Here is a 24,143-nt window from a genome sequence, read left to right as displayed (position 1 = left end):
CTTGAATTAGATGTGAAGTAGTGGCAAAAGCCACAATGATCAGAGCTAGCAAAAGTTCTTAGAGACTCTCCATTTTTTGAGGATTTTATGACATAGAGAACAGATATCGCCTGTCTGATATATTTCTTGTTCATTTTTAAGTCAAGGATTAAGGTTTTGCGTTGACTTTTGACTTATGATTATGAAAAGATTATTGGCAGAACATAAACGACTGGGATAATTGGTCACCATAATAACAACGTGCTTACAACATTCATTCCTCTATGGGTTATTAAATTAGTGGCAAGTTTTTGATTTATTGAAGTGGAACGAAATAACAACATGAAAATTGAAACAGAAATAGTTACAAGTGATGTATTTTAACCCCAAAGAAGAGTACCATTTTTAATTCTAATATTTTACTGTGTAACTTTTATGCAATTAACGATGATATGTTATTTAGTTCAATATCCAGCATCATCATTTAAAATCGTGTTTTGAAAACGAATTAAATTTTCAGATACATTTCTTGATGCATATCAAGAACGATTTAGCAACTCCAAAGAAGAAAGGTGAAAAATATAAAAATTGAGTCATGTAATAATGATTTGAATGAATTTAGAAAAGTTGTAACGATTTATTATTAAAATCTTTTTAAATTTTAATATAAACCATGAGATTTGTATCTTTGTATTTTTAACTAAGAAATCCATCTAATCCCGTAAAAGTCTTAGAAAACTAATGCCTAAAATATTGGATTTAAATAGACATTTACAAATAATGTAACATAACATTATATTTCATTGAAGACTTTAAGAAAAATCCAAAATTGAATATATAACACAAGATATGTTTTTGTGTTGTGGAGAGTATGTAAAAAAAAAAAGAGCTTATGAAAAGCTTAATAACGTAGGATTTGTTATTTGAACACAAATAATTTTATCACTACCCCCCCCCCCCCCAAAGGTGGTTTCCACTTCCACTTTAAATCTCATTGGATTAGGGAAAGAGAGTAAAAGAATTAGTTTTTGTTGGTTTGTATATGTATCGGTATGCGCCCATGATTTGGCATACCAAACCGGTTCAGTTAACCGGTAATGTTTGGGATTTCTCAAGAGACACTAAAACCATTTGTGTCTCTCTATGACATTGGTGATTTGTTGTCTCTCTATGACTCCTCTTGTCTTGTCTATGAAAGGATAACTGTAAAGAGACATGAGATAGAACTTTGTGACCATTGGCACAAAGAGAGAAATTTATAAAGAGAAAAACGTATTAGAGAGGGAAAGTTTTAAGAAATTAACCGGAAGTACATTTAAACGGTAGTTTGTTGTTGATTTCCGTTCAGGAACTCAACCCCAATCTTTACGTCAATTCTAAATCAATTCCGTAAAATTTGAAATTTGAAATTTTCCTTTTGTGGGATTAATGTACTCCTTGTTGGGTTAATCTCTTATATGTTGGCAAAAATAAAACAAAACAACTGATTCACGCTATTATAGTATTGTTGGATAACCAATGTAGAAATTTGCAATATCAGTGATCACTAACCAGTAACCACAATGACAAACTCTCTCACACAAGAACTCTTGAGCAGCTCTTAGCGCCAATTAGGGGATATTTGTGCGAAAGACATGCTCTCTTCAATAGAAATCTTTGAATCTTTCTAAATTCTTAGAATTCTCATAAAGAAGACACTCATCTAACTGATTGTCAGCATGCGACATGTTTGGTCTTCCCGCTGAAGAAGGAATTACACATGATACTGCAAGTTCAAGAACCTTCCATATAGAACGAGAAAAACCATGATAGACGGTCCTAAACCCTCCTTCTCCAATAACTCTTCCAAAGTTATTTGTCATGGCCTGGAGCTTGGGGTTTGTAAACCTTATTTTCGTTGTTAAAATCGGCGACTTAATCGGCTGTTGGTTTCGAGCTGCATAGATAACAACATTATAACTAATTTCAGTGGGATTTAAAAGCCTTGATTCATGTTACACTAACTATATATATCTCTTTAGTACCTTTCCGCATATTCTTCTTTGTGCACATAAAAATGAGTACTAGCAGCGGTATAATAAGGACCAATCTAGCAACCGACGCAACAACTGGTACCAAAATTTTCTTGTTTTTAAATTTGCACCTATCATCCGTACAAAGCTTTGGGTTTCCTTTAATCCTACATACCACAAGTGCTAGAAATCTTAATATAGCAATGTAAAATAATCAAAATTAACAAATCTTACATTAACTGGAGCCCTTTCTTTTCTCTATCATGAAGGGCTTGAGGAACACTAGCGTTTAGCTTGTTCCAACATAAGTTTCTGTCGAGAAATAAAGTTACATGATATTCAGTACAATTAGTGCAAAAAAATATGAGACAGGCAGTGTTTGTGTTCATTTCTTACATGATCATCAATGATTTCATGGTTGCTAGGAATTCGGGAACCACTCCAGATAGACTGTTATTTGATAAGTCCCTACCGTTTGTAAACATTTTAAGAGTTAATCGTTATGTCTTCATATGCAAAATATTTCGTGTCTAAAGTTAACAATATATGATAAAATATAAGAAATCAAGGGCATGTTAGAGAAGATATGACAATTGACAACTTTATGACAAAAGAATATACTCTGTTATTAATTTACGATGTCATTATCTACTCAACACCCTTTTTTTTTTTTTTATCAACAGCTATATTATATCGACTCAAATGAGTCAATGCTCATTTTTTGTCGACACGTTTTTTTATCTACTCAACACTCAATTGTTAAAAAGTGAGATATTTATAATTTACCCATTTCTCTCTTTTTTTTTTTTCTTTTTCATTTTCATTGTAATATTCATCCTTGCTTATTATTTTTTTTTCCTTTTCATTTCTCCATATATCCCAAAATTATGACAATTAAGGTGATAGCTACGTTATTGACCCAAAGGATCGAGACACTTACAGTCTTTGTAGCTCGGTCAAATACTGCAGTGCAGGCACTATGGTCCCGCTTAGCCCTTTTGATCGTAAGTCTCTGCATAAATGAGCACACCGAGTTTTGTGTTTTAGCTATATATTAAACCTTTTTTTGGGTTAATTCAGCTATAAAACTTGTAATCTTACAAAGAAATGATTCTTGGTGGAGTAGACATATCTGTATAGCTACACTCAACACCTTCCCATTTCAATTGTACCGGGACGCATGGATCTCCTTGCCAGCTGATTATGCGCAATCCATAAGCGGTTTGAATGTTCATCATTGCAGCGACTGCCATATAGGTCGAGAGTAATGGAATAAGGAAATTCGTCAAATTGACACATGGAATAATGGAATCATACATTTTCAAAAATTTTAAAAACATACAAAATCTAACTTTTGTCGTGTTACTCTTAAGGGATATTTCCGAAATTGATAATAAAAATTATAACAACTTCCTTAAACAGACCCTAGTTTAGTGTCGACGCTAGATATAAAACCCACAGATTTTGGAAACAGAAAACCCATTTTTTAAACCGAGAAAAACCGGTGACCAGGGTTCAGTAGCAGTCCCGGCTCAATATATTTGAGAGCCTTTCGGCAAAAAAAATTTTTTTGGACTATTATTATATATAAAGAGAAAATTTACTTAATTTTTAAAAATTTTGCGGAGTTTTTATAGTAAAAATTGTTATTTTAAAAATTTTGGACTTTTTTATACATTTTCTTATAAATAATTAGGCCTCTTAAAATATAATTCTCATATTAATAATATTTTTAAAAAATATTTGGGCATTTTTTATATGTAAATTTTTTTATATAAAAAAAAGCCCCGGACCGTCGCACCTCCGCCCTACCCATCTGAGCCGGGGCTGTTCAGTAGTTGCACTGCCGGGTTTTGGGTTTTATCTCTAAAGCGTTGGATATGTTTCTAAATATGGATAAAATAAACCAAATGTACGTACCATCCGTTGGATATGTTTCGGAATATGGAAACTCCACGACCTTGTAAGCCTCTACAGCGTTAAGCAACGGTGGAAGAGTTGATCTCTGAGTTCTAACCAGCTCCCAGTTGCACGATAAACCTTCACATATCTTTGGTAATGTGTTGAATACGGTATCAACTTGTAACTTCTTTGGACTATACGCTGAATTCGTAACGTGTCCATCAAATATAATGTCAAATTCCCTAGTTTCGTTGGCTTGTAAATCTTGGATCTCGGCAAAGTGAAGGTAAAAAAAAAATTTGTCACTGGGGTTTGAAGGAGACAAATAAAAGGTCAATGGGTCACTTGCGTTTTCAGGCATTGAAGCTGACGAAGCTATAAGTTTTGGTACACCAAATGGGTTAGATGAATTCCCATTCAAAGTGAGTGTGGTGTTTATTTCTGTTTCATCAAACCATAAGCATGACTCCCATTTACGATCGTAGACATCATCAGGATACCTGCACAATAGTTGTCGCCTTTGAAATTCAACTCCAAGCCTAAGTAAAAGTTTTGAATACTTGAATAGATTGGCATACAAGGAAATTTTCGCTAAGAATTATAACATACCGTAAATCACGGCTTCTTTTGAACCGCCGATATATGAGTTGCAAGGAGCCTGATTGTGTGGAATAAGAGTTATTTCTTAATGGTCGTAGTTCCAACGTTGATATAATTGGTGTTGTTGTTCCTGTCTTGACAAGACATATCTGCAAGAAGTTTGACCTTGCCGTGTGAATGATCTCAATGTCATTTTGGCTGAACGTATGCACCGATGTCCACAAATTAGGCCCGATGTATATATCGAATCTGGGATAGATGCTAAGGCCATCATAATTTCCATATGCAAACCCAGCTCTAATTAGATAGTTGATGCCCTGGTTGACACTTAGATTATAACAGTTTCGTATTCCATCTGGAAAATATCTCAAGGCATTATACTGCTTGAAACCATAATCCCAATCTTTACCGATTTGACCGCCTTTTCCACTTTGGATGAAATCAGCGTCAGATGAGAATGTTAAGCCAGTTGAGGATTCATTATATGGAGACTCATTAGGGGGTAACCCACAGTCTAAGCTGATGAAACCTAGAAAGACATAAAATAGATATCTTAAAACAATTTTCAAAAGATATGTTCTCATACATTATGAATCAAAATGAAATATATAAAACAAGGACAGTTTACACGAATTATTTATAACATTAGCAAATACCTGATTGGTCTTGAGCTAGCACAAGATGTAAAACGGAAAAATCCACGATCAACAGAACCAATGTCAGCTGGTGATAACCTTTCATTTTCAATTTAGCATACAAAGATTCTGATACCAAAGATTATGTTAGCTCCACTTTTGTAAATGTACCTTGCAAGAAGGAAATTCATAGAAGAATAAATAAAGTTTGTTTTATTACCAAATGAATGCATTAATTACCCTACATTGCCTCGACAAAGTCTCAAGTGGGTGTAAACTATAGAATTACGTCCTGTCAGTGACTTGCCTATAAAGTTAACAATGCATCAACTAGGTTTTGATATTGGAATTGGGAAGTTGACATTCGAACCAAAAAAAATTAAATAACGAGAGCATCTATAATGTAACTCTTACCTCGACATCAACCAATTTTTAGAATTCAACAAGACATACACGTCTTTACCTCATATCTAAAGATTAGAAAAATCCTAGATTATGTTAGATTATTTTCCTTTTAATTTCGTAAGAACAAAATCTAGGAACTAAACATGTTTCACCACACTCACTAACACTCTAACAGAGATCGAAACTATACTCTCATTTCTTTTGGCTAACCCTAGCAGAGACTCATCATTCTATGTATTTATTTCCTCACACAATATGTGTCTACATTCCCTTTCACAACCTAACACATTTTCAAGTGGCCCCATACAAGCAAAAACATACTATTGTATCTTTAATTTGTTACAAAATATCAAATGAAAGAAGTAGTTTACTACAAAACATCTAAAATACAAAATATATTTAAATATGTGTAAATATATGTAGATAAATTTTAACAAAATATTATTAAGCCATTGATTCATAGACCAATATGACTCAGAGACCTAGAAGAAGTCCGCGTCGATCTTCAAGTTATGTTTAAAACATAATGGTTTCGATTGGTAACACGCATAATGGCGGAATGGCGTTTTCTAATAGATTATGCAGAAAATGCACCAATCAAGAAAATCTGTATAATATTTAACATAACGCTAAAACGCATCATTTGCATAATTGCCTACTAAATACAAGTAAAAACTCATTATGCAAACAATTGGGTATATAGTTGATTTTTTTTTGTCAACCACAATAAAAAAAATCACTATATGATTAGTAGCCCAAACCGGAGGAAAAAAGTATACAATGAAATTTTAGAGATTAAACCTCTAGAGAAACAAGTATTCAACAACTAATTAATAAACTCAATTATAGGAATAAATTTGAGATTTAGTTTAAAAATTTGCATAGAAAATATAAAACAATAACTTTTGTGAAACAAAAATAAAATAGATGTTAAAATGACATTTATGTTAATAAATTAGTGAATAGTTGACAGATTAAAATTTATAGACTTCGAATAGAGATAGCCTAGTTTAGTACAAAAAGAATAGCCTAGATATTTATGAGGCCGTCGTGACATCGTCGTGTATTAAAATTTTGTATCTGCGTTCATTCTTTCATTTTGGAGCGTTGAGCCGTTGACATTTTTGAGCAATTTTTGGTTAATAAGAACATGTATATTTTGTTTCTTTATCCTCTTTGAAGGAAATATTTTCACCATATCAAAACATTAGGGTATTAGTAATTACATTTTAAACCCATAACTAATTAGTATTAACATATACTCCTATACACCCCCTCAAGATGGAGGTACTGGCGTAACTCCAATCTTGCGACAAGCTTGCTGAAATCGTGCTCTCGGTAGCGGTTTGGTAAGAGTGTCGGCTAACTGATCATTCGTGGAGACATGAGAAACTCTTAGCATTCCATCTTGAATCTGATTTCGTACGAAGTGGTAATTTAGTGCAATATGCTTCATTCGTGAATGGAAGACAGGATAGGCACATAGATACGTAGCGCGTTTCATGGGCTTTACCCATGGGCCGGCCCTGGTATAGGAATTCTGAGTTCATAGAGTAAGGGGCATAACCATCGTACCTCAGCAGCGGTGTTTGCGACAGCTCGATACTCTGATTCTGTGGAGGATCGTGCAACCCCTCGTTGCTTGCGTGAGGACCAAGAGACTGGATTGTGGCCGAGATAGATGATATAGCCATTTTTCGAGATATAATCATTTGTATCTCCGGTCCAATCTGCATCGGAGAATGCATGTAGTGACATGGGAGAGGAGCCATGAAGATATATACCATGATTTTTTGTTCCCGCAAGATAGCGTAGTACACGTTTGGCCGCTTGTAAGTGAGCATCATTGGGTTTGTGGACGAATTGAGAGAGCTTGTTGACGGCAAAGGATATATCGGTTCGCGTGAAAGCAAGATATTGAAGACTTCCAACAATAGAACGATATTGGGAAGCATCATTAAGTTTGATGCCTCCGTCAAGCGTGAGCTGCGGCGTAGTTGGTAGTGGTGTATGGACTGGTTTGGCATCAAGCATTTTGTGCTTCGTGAGGAGATCGGTTATGTATTTCTGCTGCACGAGATGGAGGCATTTGGCTGACCGTGTTACTTCAATGCCGAGGAAGTAATGGAGATAGGAGGGATCTTTGATCGAGAATCGGTCTGCAAAGGAGGCAAGAACGCTTCCAATTGAGTTGTTGTTGTTCCCGGTGACTATGATATCGTCGACATACACAAGGACGTATGTGATGTCATGGCCAGAGATATGTATGAATAGGGAAGTATGAGCCATTGAGTTGACAAAGCCGGTTTTGAGAAGGTGCTGCTTTAAAGCCATATACCATGCCCTAGAGGTTTGTTTCAGACCGTAAATGGGTTTTCGCAATCGACACACAAACGTAGGTCGATCTTTATCAACAAATCCAGGCGGCTGTGACATGTAAACCTCTTCGGTGAGTTCACCTTGTAGGAAAGCGTTGTTGACATCAAGTTGTTTGATTGGCCATGATTTCGTGGTCGCAACTTCAAGAACAAGGCGGATCGTTGTTGACTTGATGACCGGACTGCATGTTTCGGCATAATCTTTTCCATATTGTTGGTGAAAACCTTTGGCAACGAGATGTTCTTTATATCGCTCAAGCACACCATTGGAGAAGAACTTAGTGGTGAAAACCCATTTGCAGCCAACGATATTCTGTGATGCCGTTGGTGGTACTAGATCCCATGTACGATTAATCGCAAGAGCGTCAAATTCTGTTGAACACGCACGACTCCAGTTCTTATCTTTTAAGGCTTGATGTATAGTTGTTGGTTCCGTGGATGGGAGCATTGTACTTGCAACAGAAAGACTAAACTTTTGGTTGGGTTTTACAATTTTGTTTTTGGCTCTAGTTTGCATTTTGTGGATATTTTGCAGTGACTAAACATTTTGGTCCTGTGGTTGGCTAGACTCGGCTTGGCTGGATGTGGGATTATTTATTGGCTGAATCTGAGTTCTGGTTTGGAACTCATTATGTTATCGAGCAGTAGGCTCTATAGACTTGGGATTATTCTAGGTTGGTGGTGACAACCCATTTTCGTTGTAAGCAGTGGGCTCAGAGTTGTGAGAGGAGGAAGAAGAAGAGTTTGAGGGTGAGAGTGATACATGTGGGTTCGTTGAGGTCGACAGCGATAGGTGAAGATCCGAGCTTGGAGGTCCTGTGGAGGCTGCCGGAGAAGATGAATCCAGCGAATGAAGCAAAGCAGACTGTTGGTTCGCCAGAGAAGATGGTGGAGCTGTTCTGCTTTGTGGGCTGTTGTGAACATGGGCCGAATTTCTTAATTGGGCCTGTTTTGTTGGTGAGCAATTTGCTGGGGCTATTTGATGAGAGCCCACATTCTCATTATTTTGCACTCTGTTTCTTTCTTCTTCATTAACAGAGCTCGACGTGGGAGTTATAGTCGCCGACGTAACTGGTGTCCAAGTGTCACTGTCGGACGGTGGCATCACCGGAGGCAGTATTTGTATGGGACAGGACACCAGAGTTGAATTGATGACTGGCTGAGATTAAACATTCACGTTTTCCTCATTGATACGTGAGCTACGTAGCTCTTGGAATGGGAAGATGGATTCGTCAAATTGAACATGGCGGGAGGTATATAAGCGACCAGTCGGACGATGGAGGCAGAAGTAGGCACTCTGTGAGGTGGAGTAGCCAAGAAACACACATCGGGTAGACCGGGCATCTAGTTTGTGACTCGCGTACGGTCGTAACCATGGGAAGCAAAGGCAGCCAAATACACGCAGTTTCTCATAGTTCGGTGATGTTTGGAACAACATCTCAAAAAGAGATTTGTTTGAGAGAACTGGAGTAGGCATTCGGTTGATCAAGTATACCGCAATAGCAAACGCGTACGACCAATACTCCTTTGGTATGGATGCCGTTGACATAAGCGTTAGACCCGTCTCTACGATATGTCTGTGTTTGTGTTCAGCAACACCATTGTGCTCTGGTGTGTGTGGTGGCGACATAAGGTGTGAGATGCCATTGGTGGAGAGGAAGGTGCGTAGAGCTATGAATTCGCCACCGTTATCCGAGAAGAGTGTGCCAATTCGGCATTGAAATCTGTTTTCAACGAGAGCTTTGAAAGCTATGAAGATCTGTTTGACATCAGATTTTCTTTGGAGTGGATACATCCAAGAGTAGCGAGTGAAATGGTCTATAAGAACAATGTAATATTTCTTGTTCTCGGTGGAGTAAATGGGTGAGGTCCATACATCCGTAAAGACGTATTCGAGTGGTCGTTTGGAGACAATAGACGTTTGAGAAAAAGGTTCTTTGTGGCTTTTATTAATGAGGCATTCAGAACAAAGAAAAAGTTTGTGTGAAGAAGTAACAGGTAAAGAAAATTGAGAAACAATTGTTTGCAAAATAGAAGAAGACGGATGACCCAATCTTGAATGCCACGAAGAAAGAGTAACTTTCGGACCAGAGGAAGACACCATCGCAACTGCCTTTGAGGATGTCACAGGCCACTCACAGAGCTCGTTTTTAGTTCGGCCTTGAGTAATGGGACCCCCGTACTAAGATCTTTCACCTGAAAGGAGACAGGGAAAAATTCCACAAACACTTGATTAGTGTTGCATAAACGATATACTGAAATTAGATTTTTCCGTATATCTGGAACAAATAATATTTTATCAAGTAGTAAAGCACGAGTTTGATTAGGAAGAAGTGTGGAACCCGTGTGAGAGATTGCCATGCTAGAACCATCAACGATCAGGACATCGTCACCGCCATTATAACGTTCATGAAGAGACAAGTTATTGAGATCAGCGATGAGGTGATGGGTAGCACCTGAATCAAGGATGTACGGTGAGCCGACGGCGAGGTTGGCACGTGGCTGCCAAGGTTTAAATGGATTGGTCGGAGGCTGGTATGATTGCGGCTGGACATATTGTAACTGAGGGCAGCGTCGGGCACTGTGGCCTTGTTCGTAGCAAAACTGACATTTCCCAAGGTATGGCTTGGATCCACGAGACTCGGGTCTGGTTTGGTATTGATTTTGTTGCCAGTTTGTGTTGTTGCCAATGTTGTTGTTTGATCGTCTTCCTTGGTTATTGTTGCGATTGTTGTTGTGATTGTTGTAGGTGTTGTGTTGAGCAGCGTGAGAAGAAACCGGAAACGTAGATGAGCTTGGTGTGGTAGAGGCAGTGAGTAGCTTTCCTTCATGATTGAGTAGGCGTTCATGGACCTCCGTGATGGATGGCGGGTTATCTTTACCCTCAATTTTGTCCACGACAGGCTTGTAGTCCTCCGGTAAACCCGACAAAATCTTTTCGATTTGATCTTCATGTTCAACAGGTTTTCCCAAAAGAGCTAACTCATCATACCTTATCGTTAGACCTTAGACATATTCATCAATGGTCTTGCTTCCTTTCGTCCAGTTTGTGATTTGTCTCCTGATTTGTTGTAGGTGCTGGCGGCTTGGTTTCGCATATGTGTCGGAGAGCCTTGTCCAGATTTGAGCTGCTGTGGATGTGCAGGACAGGAGAGGCTGCAGATTTGATGAGATCGCGCCGATGAGAGCAGAATAAATGAGTTTGTCTTGACGGTTGTATTTGACGAAGTCTGGATTTTCAGCTTCTACACTGTTTATCGTTTTTGTTGGTGGTGGGATGACAAGAGATCCGTCGAGATGACCTGCCAGGCCATGTCCATCAAGATGAGCGTGGACTTGCAACTTCCACATGAGGTAGTTGTTACTTGTGAGTTTTGTGACGTTCATCATATCGATATTGAGAACAATAGATGAATTGAGAGGAATGGCGTTTTCTGCAGCCATGGTGGTGAGATTAGATTTGAGATTTGAGATGGTGCCTGGGAAAAAAATCTAGTTCTTAGGAGCGTTGCTCTGCTACCATATAGCAGCTGAATAAATCTTATATTGATAGGTTATGAGAATACACATATATATACAGAGGTAGGACATAATTAGGGTATTAGTAATTACATTTTAAACCCATAACTAATTAGTATTAACATATACTCCTATTAGTAAAGAACACTACATCTTAGTTGTCGGCACTAATCTTGCGACAAGCTTGCTGAAATCGTGCTCTCGGTAGCGGTTTGGTAAGAGTGTCGGAAATATAGCAGCTGAATAAATCTTATATTGATAGGTTATGAGAATACACATATATATACAGAGGTAGGACATAATTAGGGTATTAGTAATTACATTTTAAACCCATAACTAATTAGTATTAACATATACTCCTATTAGTAAAGAACACTACATCTTAGTTGTCGGCACTAATCATACACTTCATCGTTCAGACAAAATCTTTTACTTTGGTATGTAGTGGAGTTAGGCTTTTCGGAGGTTAGCGGTTCCCATTGTTGGCGACTCTCCCTTAGCTAGCAGACAATACCATCCTGCTCCTGAAAACTTGTCGCTCCCTTTTCACGTCGAATCTACTCAAGGACGATTCAAGAGAGAGTCGAGACGTATCTCCGTCAATGGTGGTGTGGCGTTTTTCCTTCGATGTGGAGGTGACTCGGGTCTGCTGGAGGAGGGCTACTGCAGCGGTTCTCTCATGGTTGGGGACGTCGTGAGTGGCTTCAGTTCCTCCGGCTCAACTGTCAGTCTCAAGTTGCGTTCACGGCGGAAGTTGGGGGGGATAAAGGTGGGTTCGTTGTTTGCTTAGTGGTTAGCTGCAGATCCGTAGGATCTTAGAGGGCGGTTGTGGATTTCTGGTGTAAGGGTTTTGGATTTGAGCCACCATCCTTTAGATCCGCCACAATTTAGTATCCATCGAGCCGGATTGATTCGTCAAAGCTCAGGGATCTTGGTTTATTTTTTCCGATCTGGAAGAGAGGGTTTTCTGTCTAGTGAGTCGGGTTGCTTCTTCAGGATCTGGTTCCGTCAATGTGCTTAGTCGGAGTGACTAGCTTTACGGGATACTTGTGGTGGGTTGGTTCATCGGAGGCATGGAATTGATGGCGGAAACCGGTCTCTTTCGTCAAATCACGTTCTTCAGTTGTAGCCACAAAACGGTGGGTCTTGAGCCCGCCGGATTTCAGGCTCAGGTTGCTCTGCGGGCATCTATCAACAAACGGCGAGGTTCTTTTCTTTTCCGGTGAGATGCCGATTTGCCTTTTTGTAGCTGGATTTGTTCTTGTGTAGACTTCGGCCCAGGCCCATTTGGGAGAAATTTTGTAATAAAAATTTTAGTTAAAAAGAAAAAAGGTTTTTGCACACATATTAAGAAAATAATTAAATTTTCTGTTTTACCTATTATCTATATAAATTTTTTATATTTTTCTGGTTAATACATTAAATTAGTAAAGACAAAACTGGAAATTATACCAAACATCTGCATTGAAAACACAAAACGACACTTATTTTAAAACAAAATTCAAAGGCTAAAACGACATATAATATGAAAAGGAGGGAGTATTATTTTACTTCATTTATTTAAACGGCATCGTATTAATAAAATGTGGGAAATATTTAATAAAATCAAACCAACTTCTAAACCGGACGATTTGAACACCTAAGCCGATTTTGGCCGATATAGAGTGCGGAGTGCCTAGACCAAAGAACCGTTTTGATTCACCTATTATAAGAAAATCACGGCCTTGGACCCTAACGAGTGCCTTGGCGGCGGCTAGCCGGATTTTATAACATTGCTAATTAAATATTAAAAGGTAAAGTTATATAATAAAACTGTCTGTTTTGTTTGTTATCTATACTATATATCATTGTTGAAATACACATTTGTTTTAGTAAAATATTACAGAAAATGTCATTGATTAAAAGAACAAACTATCAAGCTCACTAAGGGTATATATGGAATAGAAAAACACTTATAAACATATAGCCAAACAGAATTAAAAGATTTCAACATTAATTACAAAATTAAAACATCCATATTATAAGTTTGCAACATTATATATTATACGTCCATCATCGGCTAAAATGTTTAGAAAGTATATGTGTTTCGAAACCCGGGAAAAAATTTCCACGTCATTTTCATTTCAAGAAGTCATTAAACAATTAACGAACCCACAATCATAAATAATATCCCCAGAGACAAGAGCTCAAAAGTTTCAGTTGGAAGTTCGCATGAAGAAAATGAGTTAGAAGAGGAAGTTAAAACCAGACATGAGCCCTAGGCGAAAAGCCCGTGAAAAGCTTGAAGCAAGTTTAAACGTACAAGTTACCGCAATCACTATCAAATCAAAACGGACATATTTATGAAAAATTTATTAGCCATTTTGATCTTAAATATCGTGTATAAATATAGGACCTCTGAATAAGAGAAGTTGACTGATTATTCTCTGAATACATGGCAATACTATACTTTTTTCTCTTAATTTGTACACTTACAGTTTCTATCTAATCATCAATCGATTCATACATTTGTTCTTGAGAGTTTTTGTCCCAATTTATTATAAATTCTTAAGTATTTGGATGTGGTATCCACATTTTCGCGCCGTCTTTGAAGACGCTAGAACTCTTAAAACCTTCAGTAGTTCTCGAATTTCAGCTAATCACCACGGCCACAAACCACATTTTGGCGCCGTCTTTAGGGATCCAAAGTTTTAATTTCCGCATTTCAGCTAATCACTCACAAAACCTCTGTCCAAGAGTACCAATTGTTGTTACAACAAATAACCTCTGTTCCACCAACTTCTCTTGAAGTTTCCCTTGTTTTCTTACTTGCTTCCATATAATCATACCAAGGCTAAAGTCTCATGGGAGGATGTGTGTACTCCTAAGGAAGAAAGACGTTTGGGTATTAGATGGTTACATCACTCTTCGCGGGTTTATGCTCTCCGTTGATTTGGCGATTATTCACTAGCCACAAAGTATGGAAGTTTGTCTCTCCGTTGGAAATCACTCCGTCGCTCATGACACATGCTCTGTTTTTTATTGAACTATTTATCTCTCTGTTTTTATCACTACATTGTTAGGGTTTAATTTGTTCTAATTAAGCTCGGTTATACACTAACAATAACCTCTATTGTTTTTTTTTTTTTTGTCAAATAACCTCAATTGTTGATTTATAAATTTAACATCGTTAACAACTTGGGACATGCTCGGTCTTCTTGCAGAAGAAAGATTCACACATGACATTGCTAGTTCAATTGCCTTCCATACAGAACCAATGTCTTAATCTCGGTGGAGGTTTGGATCTATAATAATTCCAATATCTCCTGTTCTTGCAATAAACCCAACCCATTCTACTATGTGAGGCTTTTCACGAGATTGCTCAATTATAGGACGGTTTGTGATAATCTCCGATAGTACAATTCCAAAACTATATATATCACTTTTTTTCTGTCAACCAGTTTGTTTGATAATTCCTGCAAAATAAAACATGGAAGATGGTTTATGGCTATTAACTATTAAAAGGGACGATGTAGTTTTATCATCTAACATAAGATATAAATTAAATACTCACTCAGGATCAAGATATCCAGAAGTTCCAGCAACCACAGTTGATACATGTATTTCATTTCCAATAGGAAAAGATCTTCAAAGCCCAAAATCGGCTAATTTGGCTTGTAAACGTTCATCTAAAAGTATGTTCGTACTTTTTATATCTCTGTGAACCTATCGGGGAATATATCTTTATGTTAATAATATCTTAGAAGATATATATTGTTGAGATTAGGAAATCTTCTAGCTTGATCTCCAAGTCTAGTTTACCCTAAAGTTCTCGAATATATATATATATATATATATATATATATATATATATATATATGATGTAATCGTTGGTTAATCAATAAGAAAGAAAGCATTCATCTAAACCTAAACACTTCTTCTTTCTACATGGTATCAGAGCAACGATTTTGATTCATCGTTTTTCGTTTTTTCAAAATTCTCTGTTTCGTTTCTTTTTTCCCCTGTTTCTTTGTTTGATCTTTGATTAAGATCTGTTTCGGTGGCTGAAGAAGAACAAGCGTTGGTTCCTAAGGTGATTGACAGCACCAAGTTGACGCCGTATTCACTGTTCTCCGGTGATAACCCTGGCTCCATGATTTCCTCCGTTCAATTAACTGGAGAAAATTATGCAGAATGGGCTACGGAGATGCTCAACGCTCTTAAAGCTAAGAGGAAGTTGGGGTTTATTGATGGTTCCATCAAGAAGCCCACGACTGCAGGTACGGAGATGGAAGCGTGGACCCAGTGCCGGCTCTCCCCATGTGCGGAGAGTGCTCATGCACAGGGTCCAAAATTTTTTTGTCTTTTTTTTTAAAACTAAATTTATTAAAATTAGGGTCCAAATTTTTTTTTTATATATATACATAAGAAATTAGGGCCAATTATTTTTTTCAGCTCAGGGTTCTTAATTTTTTTGAGCCGGCCCTGCGTGGACCAGTGTGAACTCAATGGTTATTGGATGGTTGAGGACTTCAATAACTCCGAAGGTTCGATTCACGGTGTCTTTTATTTCCGATGCAGCTGAGTTGTGGGATAACTTGAAGAAGAGGTTCTCGGTTGGGAACAAGGTGAGTACACATCAAATCGTGTCTCAGCTTGCGGCGTGTCGTCAAGATGGCCAATCCGTGATTGATTATTACGGATGTTTGGTGGTTTTGTGGGATGAGCTCTACACTTATCGTCCTCTCCCGATTTGTACTTGCGGTGCTAGTGAGAAGTTTGCAAAAGAGAGAGAGGATGAGAAGGTTCATCAGTTTGTAATGGGTCTTGATGAGTCCCGTTTTGGTAATGTGATTTGTGCAATCACAAATGCTGACCCTATGCCTGATCTCGCACAAGCTTATGCAAAGGTGATTCGGGAAGAACAGAGACTTTTCGCTTCGAAGAAGAAGGAACAACAGCAAGATGCTATCGCCTTTGTCACTCGTCGTGAGCCGCCGGGTCCTGACTCTTCTCTTGTGGCTGGTGATGTCTCTGGCTTTGCAACGCGTTTTTCTCCAAGTGGTGGTCGTGGCTCGGGGCGTCCTGCATTGGTGTGTTCAAACTGTGGCAGGATAGGACACGAAAAAGAGTTTTGTTGGCAAATTGTTGGCTATCCGGAGTGGTGGAATGATCGGAACAAATCTGGTAGTAGTCGCGGGTCAAGTCGCGGTCGTGGATCGAGTTCTGGTCCGTCGGGTCGTGGTCATGGTTTTGCGACAGTGGCTCACGCCACCAGCCCTCATGCCTCTGCCTTTCCGTCGTTACTCCTGATCAATGGAAGGCTACAAGTCAGATGGCTCAAGAGAAATCTAATGGCAACTCTGACAAGCTTTCTGGTAAGATGGTTTCTGGTAAGATTACTGAGGAGATGATTCTCGATACGGGAGCTTCTCACCACATGACAGGAAATCTCTCATTGTTAGTGAATATTACTCCAATTTCTGCTTGCTCGGTGGGCTTTGCGGATGGGAGTAAAACACTTTCGGAATGTATTGGCGTTTTTCATATTTTGGATCGTATAACTCTACGCGATGTGTTATATGTTCCCGACCTTAATTGCACTCTTTTATCTATCTCTAAGCTCCTTAAACAGATTCAATGTGTTGCGTTGGTCACTGATACATTGTGCGTTTTGCAGGACCGTTTTTCGAGAACGCAGATTGGAGCCGGGACAGAGCGTGATGGGGTTTATTATTTAACGGATGTGGCAGCAGTACGGGGTAACAAAGTTGAGGTGCAGTGCGATTCGACTTTGTGGCATCGTAGGCTAGGACATCCTGCTTATTCAGTGTTTTCGTCTTTACCTATGATATCTAAAAATTAATTAGCTAGTCCAAGTCCTTGTGACGTTTGTTTTCCGGCTAAGCAAACAAGAGAAGTTTTTTCTGAAAGTTCAAATAAAGCTATATGGATTGTTTTTCACTTATTCATGTGGACGTATGGGGGCCTTATCAAGTTTCAGTTTCTTGTGGAGCTGTGTATTTTTTGACAATTGTGGACGATTTTTCTAGAGCGGTATGGACATATCTTCTACTAGAAAAATCAGAAGTACGACGTGTTCTACAAAATTTTTGTGCCTATACCGAAAAACAGTTTAGTAAATCCGTCTGTATGGTTCGTAGTGACAATGGTACGGAGTTTATGTGTCTATCTCAATATTTTAAAGACAATGGCATCGTTCACCAAACCTCTTGTGTTGACACTCCTCAACAAAATGGGCATGTCGAAAGGAAACATCGCCATATTTTAAATGTGGCCCGATCTCTTCTTTTTCAAGCCAATCTTCCGGTTACATTTTTGGGTGAAGCTATCTTGACCGCTGCATATCTTATTAATAGGACTCCATCCAAGGTTCTTAATGGCAAGACACCATATGAGCTTCTTTTTGGCGAGAAACCATCATATGATCAGTTGAAAGTTTTTGGTTCATCATGTTACACTCATAGGCGTTCAAGAGACAAAGATAAATTTGGAGAAAGGAGTCGTCATTGTATCTTTGTGGGGTACCCGTTTGGTAAAAAAGGCTGGAAAGTCTATGATATGGAGACAAATGAATTTTTAGTCTCACGGGATGTGGTTTTTCAAGAAAATGTTTTTCCTTTCAACAAAAACATAGAAGAACAGCCGGTGCTCCATGAAAATGTTGATGAGGATTGGATCATTGATTTTTCACCGGTTATTGATGTAAGGGGGAGTGAGTCTCAAGATGAATGTGTTGCAACTATAACTCCTGAATCTCCTGTTTCGTCGGGTAACTCTGGGCCAACTTCCGCAGCTTTCTCACCGGAGTTGTCGTCGTAAACTGTTAGTAACCAAGAAACAGAACAAGTTGAAATGGGACAAGGGAAGCGTCAAAAGTTTCCATCGGTTTGTCTAAAGGATTTTGTGACTCACGTTGCTCGTTGCGATCAAGACCCCCATCATGCTTCTTCCGTCTCCGATCCAGCCTCCTCGTTTTCGGTCCAAGGTACCACACCATACCCTCTCACGAGTTATATTTCTGATGATATGTTTTCTTCCCGCCATAAAGCTTTCTTAGCAGCCGTTCTTGATGGTGTTGAACCGACATCCTATAAGCAAGCCATACTTGATCCTCGTTGAACAAATGCTATGGGAATAGAGGTTGTGTAACGCCCGCGATCCTCAATAGGATCGTCGGATGAGACTTGGTCCGAGAAAAGGAGGAGGAACTCGGACAAGTCTAGATAGGAGCTGCCCATTAGCTCGAAGAAGGAGAATAATGCACGCTAAGTAGCCAAACCAGCTCACGTATAGCTCAACTAAGCTCGAAGTACTTCCGGGTAGCTCAGCTAAGCTCGGGTAACTGTCGAGTAGCTCAGCTAGCTCGACCAGCTGCCGGGTAGCTCAGCCAAACTCGGGTAACTGTCCGACGGTTGGACGGTTGGGCGGTTATGGAAGGACGGTTGGGTGTTTACGGAAGAGCGGTTGGGCAGTTACGGATGACGGTTACAAACGGGCGGTTATGGACCGAATGGGCGCCTTCTAGAGAACGGTTGGAGAAACGGTTTCCAAACAAAACCCTATAAATACAAGGCGTTCGGGGCGAATTCAGACACGGGAAAAACGGGGAGAAATTACATAAACTCTCGGAGAACATCTTGAGAGAAAACACTTAAGAGAGAGTTACGATCGGTGTGATCGAAGGTGAGATGGTTCTAGACTTTGTGTCCGAACCTAAGGAGATATGATACGTACGATCTAGCCTAGGGATTGTTCCAATGACTTAGAAGAAGTCCGGAACGATTAGGGTGATATTGTAGTATCAGGGGATCATTCATATCATGCATAAACTTGGTTCGAACAGCGGATCGGCTGAAATGAGGATGTGGCTCGGCGGAGGATCGGCGGATCTGTTAAGATCTACCGTGAATCGGCCGAACTGATGCGCATACTTCCACTCTCCGATCTGTTCTTCGTTCCGGGTGGTTAAAAGGCTTAGAGAGAATTGCATGGACTTGCATATAATAAGTAAAACGGATACTTATGCCTCTTTGACTTTCATGAAAGGATGGTGATCGTGGGAAGGACTTGGCTTAGGCGTGAGAGACTCAAGGCCGGGAAGATGGGTGGTGATGAATCGGGTAGAATAGGATCGATTATATGACTTGTAATAGCTTATATGCAAACTCATAAGTTGTATCGAATCCTTTTAAATATCTAATAAAGTATCCGATTCTTTGTTTACTCTATTATCGCATATTGACTCTAAGTAATGAATCTCAGAATATCGTAAATCGGATTGTCTTAAGGAAATGGCCCAAAAATTTGACTAAGGATCGGATCACTTAGTGATTTGGTCGGAGAGAACCTCTCCGGACTTAGGCAGTCCGGATCGGGGTCTTTCAAGTTAGTGCTCTTGAAGATAGTGGTACATGGAGTGTTGTTGATCTCCCTCCTGGAAAAGAAGCTATAAACAACAAATGGGTTTACAAAATCAAGCTCAATGCTGACGGTTCGGTTGAACGTTATAAATCCCGATTAGTTGCTTGTGGCAATCGTCAAGTCGAAGGTGAAGACTATAACGAGACATTTGCTCCTGTGGTCATGTTAAAAATTGTTGCGGCTGAGAAGTGGGAGGTACATCAAATGGACGTCCATAACGCTTTTCTCCATGGCGACTTAGAAGAAGAGGTCTACATGAAATTGCCGATTGGTTTCCGTCACTCCGATCCTAACAGGGTTTGCCGTTTACACAAGTCTCTATATGGGCTTAAGCAGGCTCCTAGGTGTTGGTTTGCGAAACTCTCTTCAGCTTTGACAAAGTTTGGGTTTGTTTAGTCTTACTCGGATTACTCGCTCTTCACTCTTTCACGGGCTGGAGTGGAGCTTTGTGTTCTTATATATGTCGATGATTTGTTGATTTGTGGTAATCATTAGCGTATGCTTCAAAGTTTTAAAGAGTATTTGGGGAGGTGTTTTCACATGAAAGATTTGGGAAAAGCAAAATATTTTCTAGGCATTAGATTGCAAGGAGCTCAGAAGGTATATATCTTTCTCAAAGAAAATATGCTCTTGATATAGTTAAAGAGGCTGGTCTTATTGACTCTAAACCAGCAGCAACTCCTATTGAACAAAATCATAAATTGATTTCCAATGAGAGTGCGTTTATCCTCGTCCTGAAGAGTACCGACGGTTAGTTGGTCGTCTCATATATCTCCTTACTACCCGACCAGAACTTTGCTACTCTGTTCACATTTTGTCTATGTTTATGAAAAATCCCCGTGTTGATCATTGGGATGCGGCGCTCCGTGTTGTGCGATATTTGAAGGGTTCTCTGGGTCGTGGTGTATTACTCACCTCCGAGCCTGACCTGACTTTAACTACATATTGTGATTCTGATTTTAGTTCATGTTCTACTTCGCGTCGTTCGTTAAGTGGCTATGTAATGTTTTTGGGAGGGTCTCCGATATCTTGGAAGACGAAGAAGCAACATGTTCTGTCTCATTCGTCGGCCGAAGCGGAGTACCGCTCCATGCGAAATGCATTAAATGAGGTTCGGTGGTTGAAGCAACTTCTTGAGGATTTGGGATATCCACAGTCGCAGCCCATTCAACTATATTGTGATAGTAAGGCTGCAATTCACATTTCTTCTAATCCCGTTTTCCATGAAAGGACTAAACATATTGAGCGAGATTGTCATGCGGTTCGTGATGTTGTACAAGACGGGACACTCACAATGGTTCATGTTCGTACTCATGATCAACTCGCGGATTTGTTAACTAAAGCTTTGGGTCGTGTACCGTTTGAATGCTTATCTTCCAAGTTGGTCATTTGTGATCTTCATGCTCCAACTTGAGGGGGAGTATTGGAGAATATATCTTTATGTTAATAATATCTTAGAAGATATACATTGTTGAGATTAGGAAATCTTATAGCTTGATCTCCAAGTCTAGTTTAACCTAAAGTTCTCGAGTATATATATGTGATGTAATCGTTGGTTAATCAATAAGAAAGAAAACATTCATCTAAACCTAAACACTTCTTCTTTCTACAGAACCCATTAGTGGTTTGCATCCAGTGTGTAAATACTCCAATCCTAAGTAAAAAAAGTTTATTGCCAAATGTTAGCAAATGAATTATTGAATGCTATAGTGAACTAAATAATTGTTTTAAAGTATAATGAAAAAATTACATTGTACCTAATGCTGCATCGACAGCTATTTTTAGCCTGCTTTCCCAGCTCAAGACAAAATCCGCCACGCTTTCCTGAACCAATCGGATACATATTCCATATAGCTTGAAATGTTATCTTTGTTTCAGATAAAACCTTAAATATGACACAGTTCGATTTCTTATCTTTTAAATCAGTAAATATGTTCGACTACCTGTCAAATGTGCTTTAAATCTCCATTTGGCATATATTCATAAATAAGGGCCAAGTGGTCTCCTTCATCACAATACCCAACAAGACTCACCAAATTTATATGGTGTACCCTCATAAGCAGTTCCACCTAATCAACCATCCATCAACGAATAAATTAACACATTATTTGGATCTTCATAGAGAATAACTATTTACCTCAGCCTTGAAATGTTTATAGCCTTGAGATGATGATTGAGAGAGCAATTTAACAGCTACTTGTTGTGTATCATTAACACAACCGTGATAAACGACTCCAAACCCTCCTTCACCAAGAATTCTTTGAAAGTTATTGGTCATTTCTTGAACCTCGATGTACGTAAACTTAATCTTTTTTGACAGGAATGATGTTTGCGACGGTTTAGAGTGTCCAACATCTGCTATGGGCACACTTGGTGGAGCATGTAGATCTACAAAGTACAATGTTAGATTTTGCAAATTGCAAGTATATTTAATTAATTTTTCTCATGATTATGGCTAAAGCTTCACCTGAAGGCACCTTCTTCTTTCGGAAAATAAAACAGAGAACCACAACCACCAATACAACAAGAACGGAGGCAACTGATGCAGCAACAGGTAGCAGAACTTTTTTTTTCTCTTTTTGATTGCATGAACTAAATTTGCATAGCTCTGGATTTCCTTCAAGTCTACAAGGAACATGGATATTGAAGTTGTTAAATTAATGCAATTGTACCAACGACCATCTCTTGCGATAAATGAAATAAATATGCTTAGGCAGCCTAGTCTTCTTAAAGTGCTACCAGTTATGTTTAATTAGTAAATACACGCATATAACAGAAAAGTATATAGAGTAGTTCTTTATCTAAAAGCCTATGTAAGCTCATTGATTCTGGAATGTTGGTGTTGGATCTCGCAAGTCGGATCCGGCCCAGAAAAGTGGTAGAACAATGAAACGAAGTGGGCCGTTAGCCCGGTTCAAGAGACGAAAAGAACGGCCCAGTAAAGTTCGGCCCAGCTTGAGTGAAACGTCGGGATTTCGTGAATTAAATGAAAGGCGGGTCATACGGAATTTGCGAGATTCGGAAGATTTGAAACGGAAACATTGATGAGGGCGAGATCTGCGGCTTGATGAACGACTTCGGTTTCGAATCGCGTAATTATAAATAGAGAACGAAAACCATTGTAAGGAGGGGGGGATTTCTTGAGCAATAAACAGATACATAGACTTTACTCTTTTGTTTTCTTTTCACGATTGTTGTTCGAATTAGCAAGGCTAGACGACCCGATACACATCATAAAATTTGTATTGCGGATTCCGACATCCACAATTTGGCGCTAGAAGGAGGGTATTTCTAGTCTTTTACTCCAGAATATCAATCGAAAAGATGTCAGACATGGCGGATCCGGCTTCAGTCCTCGACGAGATCAAGAAGTTGCTGAAAGATCTGTCCGAGAAGACCGACCAACAGCAGCTCGCCACCACTGTGTTGTCTGAGAAGCTTTCAGCGTTTGAAGAGCAAAGCGGCAGCCAAATCGCAGTCCTCACAGCAAGTTGTTCCGAAATCAGGTCAGCCCATAATGCTTATGCGGATCGGGTTGATACAATTCTTGCAGGAACTTTGCGGACCAGCGGACCTCGCGGCCATTTGGACTTTCATGGTCCGAACGTTTCGGAGGTTCAGGATCCTAGGCTCGTTTCCCCGAACAACGTGCTCCCGTCTTCTTTGCCTCTTGGCTCTCAGAGTGAACCTGGAGATGGATCCCGTCATGCTCAAGCACCACAAAACTCAGCCGGCGGTCCCTTTGTTCCAGCCAGAACACCTCTCCCCATTCATCTTGGCAGCACCCCGCATCATCCTCAAACCGAGTCCCATCCACCTCACCTTCCGGTCAACCCGGAAATCCAGAACTTACAAAATCAGATTCGGGTAATGAGTTCGAAGGTTCATCAAGCCACCAGTTCGGCTCCCGAAGTCGATAGAGTGATCGAGGAGACGAGAAGGACTCCTTTTACTCCACGAATTGTAGCCCTGCGAATTCGAGACCAAAGGAAGGTCAAACTTCCGGGGTACGACGGTAAGGGAGATCCCAAAGAATTTTTAGCGTCTTTTCAAGTGACCGCAGGTCGGGTACATTTGGAGCCAAACGAAGTAGACCCGGGCTTATGCAAGCTCTTCGCCGAGAACCTATCCGGGCCGGCTTTGACCTGGTTTACTCAACTAGAAGAAGGATCGATCGATAGCTTCAAGCAGCTATCCACTGCTTTCATCATGCAGTACGGATACTTCATCAAGAGCGATGTAACTGATGCCCAGCTGTGGAACCTCTCACTGGGAGCCGGAGAGCCGCT

General features: G+C 39.4%; 1 protein-coding gene and 2 pseudogenes across 3 annotated transcripts; 1 reads left to right on the top strand and 2 right to left on the bottom strand.

Moving 5' to 3' along the window:
* Positions 1–1,568: 1,568 nt before the first annotated feature.
* On the bottom strand, positions 1,569–5,394 carry LOC9315261 (probable LRR receptor-like serine/threonine-protein kinase At2g28960). 3 transcript variants are annotated; one of them, XR_002332820.1, is made up of 8 exons: positions 5,150–5,394; positions 4,503–5,022; positions 3,912–4,393; positions 3,093–3,237; positions 2,932–3,003; positions 2,226–2,459; positions 2,004–2,158; positions 1,569–1,915 (listed from the first exon to the last, which is right to left on the bottom strand). XR_002332820.1 is itself a non-coding variant. In XM_021029516.1 (6 exons), the coding sequence occupies exons 1-6, from the start codon at positions 5,232–5,234 to the stop codon at positions 2,384–2,386; spliced, it is 1,380 nt and encodes a 459-aa protein (XP_020885175.1). In that variant the 5' UTR covers positions 5,235–5,394; the 3' UTR covers positions 1,569–2,383. The 3 variants fall into 3 exon arrangements, 1 of the variants encoding a protein (XP_020885175.1); XR_002332819.1 differs by having other exon boundaries at positions 1,569–2,158; XM_021029516.1 differs by having other exon boundaries at positions 1,569–2,459.
* Positions 5,395–12,109: 6,715 nt separating this feature from the next.
* On the top strand, positions 12,110–12,464 carry LOC110229272 (annotated as a pseudogene).
* A 1,678-nt stretch (positions 12,465–14,142) lies between these two features.
* Positions 14,143–24,143, bottom strand: part of LOC9315260 — a 23,233-nt pseudogene continuing 13,232 nt past the window's right edge.

The sequence above is a fragment of the Arabidopsis lyrata genome (assembly GCF_000004255.2).
Source record: "Arabidopsis lyrata subsp. lyrata unplaced genomic scaffold ARALYscaffold_4, whole genome shotgun sequence".
NCBI lineage: Eukaryota > Viridiplantae > Streptophyta > Magnoliopsida > Brassicales > Brassicaceae > Arabidopsis > Arabidopsis lyrata.
Note: the sequence above shows the minus strand (reverse complement) of the source record. Positions and strands in the feature narration are given on the sequence as shown.

Coding starts and splice junctions, on each gene's coding strand:
- LOC9315261 (XM_021029516.1), bottom strand. CDS start 5,234: ATGAAAGGTTATCACCAGCTGACATTGGTTCTGTTGATCGTGGATTTT. Junction 5,023..5,149: donor GCTAGCTCAAGACCAATCAG/GTATTTGCTAAT, acceptor ATGTCTTTCTAG/GTTTCATCAGCTTAGACTGT. Junction 3,238..3,911: donor CGAAACATATCCAACGGATG/GTACGTACATTT, acceptor CCTATATGGCAG/TCGCTGCAATGATGAACATT.